The sequence below is a fragment of the Pteropus vampyrus genome, unplaced genomic scaffold (assembly GCF_000151845.1).
Source record: "Pteropus vampyrus isolate Shadow unplaced genomic scaffold, Pvam_2.0 Scaffold117, whole genome shotgun sequence".
NCBI lineage: Eukaryota > Metazoa > Chordata > Mammalia > Chiroptera > Pteropodidae > Pteropus > Pteropus vampyrus.
The window spans coordinates 211,194-215,545 of record NW_011888898.1 but is presented as its reverse complement, the minus strand read 5'-3'; the positions used below and the strand labels follow the sequence as shown (position 1 = coordinate 215,545).

The 4,352-nt window shown below is 40.8% G+C and overlaps 1 protein-coding gene across 1 annotated transcript in view; it reads right to left on the bottom strand.

Annotated features, from left to right (window-relative positions):
• Nucleotides 1-4,352, bottom strand: part of BCAS1 (breast carcinoma amplified sequence 1) — a 79,610-nt gene that overhangs the window by 19,680 nt on the left and 55,578 nt on the right. The window contains exon 8 of the mRNA XM_023534088.1: nt 1,371-1,412. Within this exon, the coding sequence (XP_023389856.1) occupies nt 1,371-1,412 (42 nt within the window). The remainder of the gene's footprint in view (nt 1-1,370; nt 1,413-4,352) is intronic.

Here is a 4,352-nt window from a genome sequence, read left to right as displayed (position 1 = left end):
GTTAGTTAACAAAATCTTATGATATGGTTAAAAACAGCTAATTGTCCTGTTTGGAAGGTTTTGACTGCTGCTGTCTCTCTTACCTGGGAGGGAGAAATCACCTGTTTCCCATATGCCTTCACTCCACCGAGTCAGCTGTGAGACGTGTAATTTCGCAAAGACAAATTATCACTGACAACTGGGAAGCCCTCGGCCATATTGTTACAACTCCTGTGCACTAATGGGGACTGTAAGGGGCAGCAAATTTTTCCTGCCATTGGTCTTGTCATAACTACTTGACTCTGTCATCGTAGCCCTATGAACCTAGCCTTAGACGATATCTAAAGGAATGAGTGTGGCTGTATTCTAATAAAACTATTCATAAACACTGAAATTTGAATTTTGTATAATTTTTATGTGTCATGGAATAGTATCCTTCTTTTGATTTTTAAAAACCATTTAAAAATGTGAAAACTATCCTTAGCTCTTGGGCCATACAAACACAGGTGATGGGCGGGAAATGTCTCATGAGCTGTCATTTGCCAACCCCCAAATTACTGTTTTCTTCCTATGCTTCATGAGCTGAAATACGGACATTACATGTCTTAGTTCTTTAATTCTCACAAGAAACCCAAAGGATAGGTAAAATTATTATGGCCACTTAAGAGATGAGTACACTGGGGTCCAAGAGGTCACACAGCCTGGGGATGATGGGGCCAAGACCACAAATTTTATTTAGCCTCATTCCCTCCAACTAATAGGCTGGCAGAGGATGAAATGAAGAAGCTTAAAAATAAAAACATGATTCGTAGGGCTAAGCAATTTCAATCAATTTTTATAATGCTTCTTTATTTTCCTGAGGAAATATTTGCTTTCTTTCATATCTCTATCAGCTTTTGCAGACTCATGGAGTCAGCTCTCTGGCCTGAGAATGGCAGTCTTGGCATGTATTGCAGCAAGATGCTCCCATGCCTGATGCAACTACCTGTCCTGGGTACCACCCGCAGTTAGTAGAGAATCTGAGTTGTCATGGAAATAAAGGTGAAAGAAGCAATCAACGTAGAATGAAGGAGGAGTGCAGCATCCTCGTCCCTTTAGGAAATACAGAGATGTTCTTATGTTTAGTAGACTCTTTCAGCCTCTCAATGAAAACAGATTATTAAAGTGTGTGCTGCGATTTTGCATTTTGTTTGCCCTGATTCAACAGGCATCACAAACGTTCATCCAAAGTTATTCCCCAGTGGTCCCTAATCATGCATAAGGGTGAAAGAGTCTACAGCAGGTGAATAACATTCAGAGCATGCAAGAACACAGGACTCCAGAGCGGAGATGCCCAGGGGTCCGACATGCAGAAGACGAGAATGGATTCTGTCATTTAATGTGTAACTTACATTCTCCTCTGCACCTGTGGGGACTGAATCCTCTTTAACTGACTAAAGGGAAAATAAAAACAAAAGCGAGAGTCAGAGCCAACAGCCTTCTCGTGCAATCCTTGGATATTGCTTGTGTACCTTTTTCCAAAAAGAACCTGAAGGAGGCTTACAGAAAGGTAAACAGCACAGCAAGATAATATAAATGATGCAGTTTAAAATGCAACGAAGGGAAAATTAACATACAGATGCTGCCAGGATGGAAATGGAGGGGTTACTATAGAAAACACGAACCAATCTTGGCCGTAAGCAACACGTTTTACCTAGACGTTTTCAGGAAACCGATAACAAGAGGGAAGTATGATCGATCATGCAGTACACAAGCACTGTGAGGTAAAAACAAAGGAGCTGCTTAGGAACCTTCTGGTAGCAGGTCTGGAGAAATTCATCCCGTGGTCCTGATGAAGCGAGCAGGCGTTCTGTGATTGGCAGGGTCCATTGCCTTCTCCTGACTGTGGCGCGGTAGCTGGCATCAGAAGCTGCTCTCTCTAGGGACCGATTTCATCGTGTCCAAGTTCAGTTCGGTTCAAATGCTTCTACGGAGGGCCAGAGGGCTGGGGTCCAACATGTCCCACTTCAAACACTGTTACAGTCCCGCCCCAAATGGGAGAGGAGTTACCCAGTTCTATCAAAAATCAGTGCCGCGGCCACCATCATCGGTTTGTCAAGAGCCAACTCTGGAGCTCATCTTTGCGTCTTTCCTGAGGTCTTCTTAAACTTTTTTTGGGGTGGTGGTGGTGGTGGTGTTTACAGACCCCTGTGAGAGACTCACTTGACGGATCTGGACTGTCTTCCCAGGAAAATAAACATGAACAAAATACTTCACGGATTTCAGGGCGTTCATAGATGCTCGCAACTCCTCTTGGACTCTACTAAAAACTCTTTCCTATAGCCAGTTTGTTCATGTCCCGCCTTCGTTTTTACCTTTGAAACATCCACTGGGATGGGAGAGGGGAAGAAGGGAACTTATTTACAAACACATCTTCTGCACCTGGCACAATGTGGACGTCATCACACTTAGGTAGCCCCAGACGAGAAGTACGGTGACCTCCACTTGCTCAGCAAGAAATGGAGGTGCAGAGAGGTGAAGCCACCTGTTCGAGGTGCTACAACTAGAAAGAGGTGGAGATGGTTCTCAGAGCTAAGTTTTGCCCTTGCCATGATGACTTCGAGGATTGGAAACACATTTTTTTTTTGGTGACTGTGAACTTCCTTCTCCACTATTAGACTTGCTGTCTCTCTAGACGAGGTCTCCAACATGGATGGTTTATTTTTATTTACCTTCTTATCAAAGTGACGCTCACCTGGGCACAAACGTATCCCTGAAAAGGATTGTGAGTTTTCTGGAAGCTTCGGATTGTCAAGAAATCCTAGAGCATTCAGAAGGGATGATAGCGCTTCTCCCAGAGACCAGCTGCAGGCTATTTAATGTTATGAATAGGTAAAGAATTAAACAATATTTTAAAAAGCCAGACCTCCTCCAACCTGACCCACGAAAGTTTCAAGGGTCAATTTACTGTCTACATTAGGCTGATGAAACCCTCCCACGATTTAAGAATAGCAATTTTAGTTTTTCAAAGCCTCTTGCCTGTCCCACTTGGTCGTAATGAGATTAGACTGTGTCTTTAGTTTCCTGTGTCTGGAAAGTTCTTGGCCATGGATGGATTGCTCACTGTTTTTCAGAGGAAAACGGGAACTTGATCTGATGGCAAGGAGCAGAAAGAGGGAGATCGATGTTTCTGTCACCTTCATTGTGGTTTTAAACTTCCAGAGCTTTCCGACGTTTTAAAAATTGGCATGCTACATATCGTCTGTTCCAAGAGAAATTGCAGTTTCGTATTTTAAAGTTAACCTGCTCGGCAAAACATTCCTTATTCGGGGAATTAGTCCGATTGAGCATTTCTCAAACTTCTACAATTTGAACACCTCTTTCGCAATTCTTTTTTTTTTTTTTAATTTTTTAAAATTTATTTTTATTTTCACAATTCTTGACCTGTCCACGGACCACCTGTATTTATGTGAAATCTTTCTTTAAATTGACCACTTTTTTACTTAAGTGGATATATTTTAAAAGAAAGCATCTTGTCATTATAATGAATGTAATATCAACACCCTTGCTATAAATAGATGTGTTAAAACAGCTGTAATGAGTAAAACGAAAATGCCCATTAAATCCGAATTATTTTCAGTCTTTATTAAAAGGGTCAGCAAGTATTAGCACAGTGAGAAATGCCCATTACTATCAGAAAGAGACTTTCTTCTTAATGTCACCAGAGGAATTGGAATAGAATGGAAAAGGAGGTAATTTTATACTATGTGACCGATTGCATTTTTAGGGCTGTGTTCGAGAACCATGCAAAATTGTTTTGCACAGTTTTGTACATTTGCACACTGGCCTATGGGTCTATCCTTTATGTCAGCAGTGGCTGAAAAACCAGCTGGTCTAAGGACCCAAAAGTGGATAATGAGAAGCCAGTCTCCTGTCCCCTGTAGTGTTTGGCACGTATAAGGGAAAACCCTGCGTCAGAATGCAAGTCCAGAGCATCTTGGACGGTGGGTTAGTTAGTGGATATATCAGACTGTTCTACTGTTTCTATTTTTCAAAATTTTTACAAGAATGATTTTATAACTGATACTTATTCTAATTAAAAAAAAAAAAAGGTTTCCTTTTTGTTTGCTACCAGAACGTAAGTTCCCCCATGAGATTTTGAGCTGCAAGAGGTCACTGCTGTCCTTTCAAAGCCTAGTACTTAACACAAAGTATTTAGCATTAAAAAAAAAAATCAGTACAAAGAAAGCGATTTAAAAATAGTATCAAATATGTGAATTTTTTCCATTTTACTTCCATATAGACCTATTCTTTCTGATTGGGTGAAAGAAAAACAAGATTTACAAGTGATTGGGTTTTAAAATTCTCTTAGCTCCCTTATTTTTATATTCTAC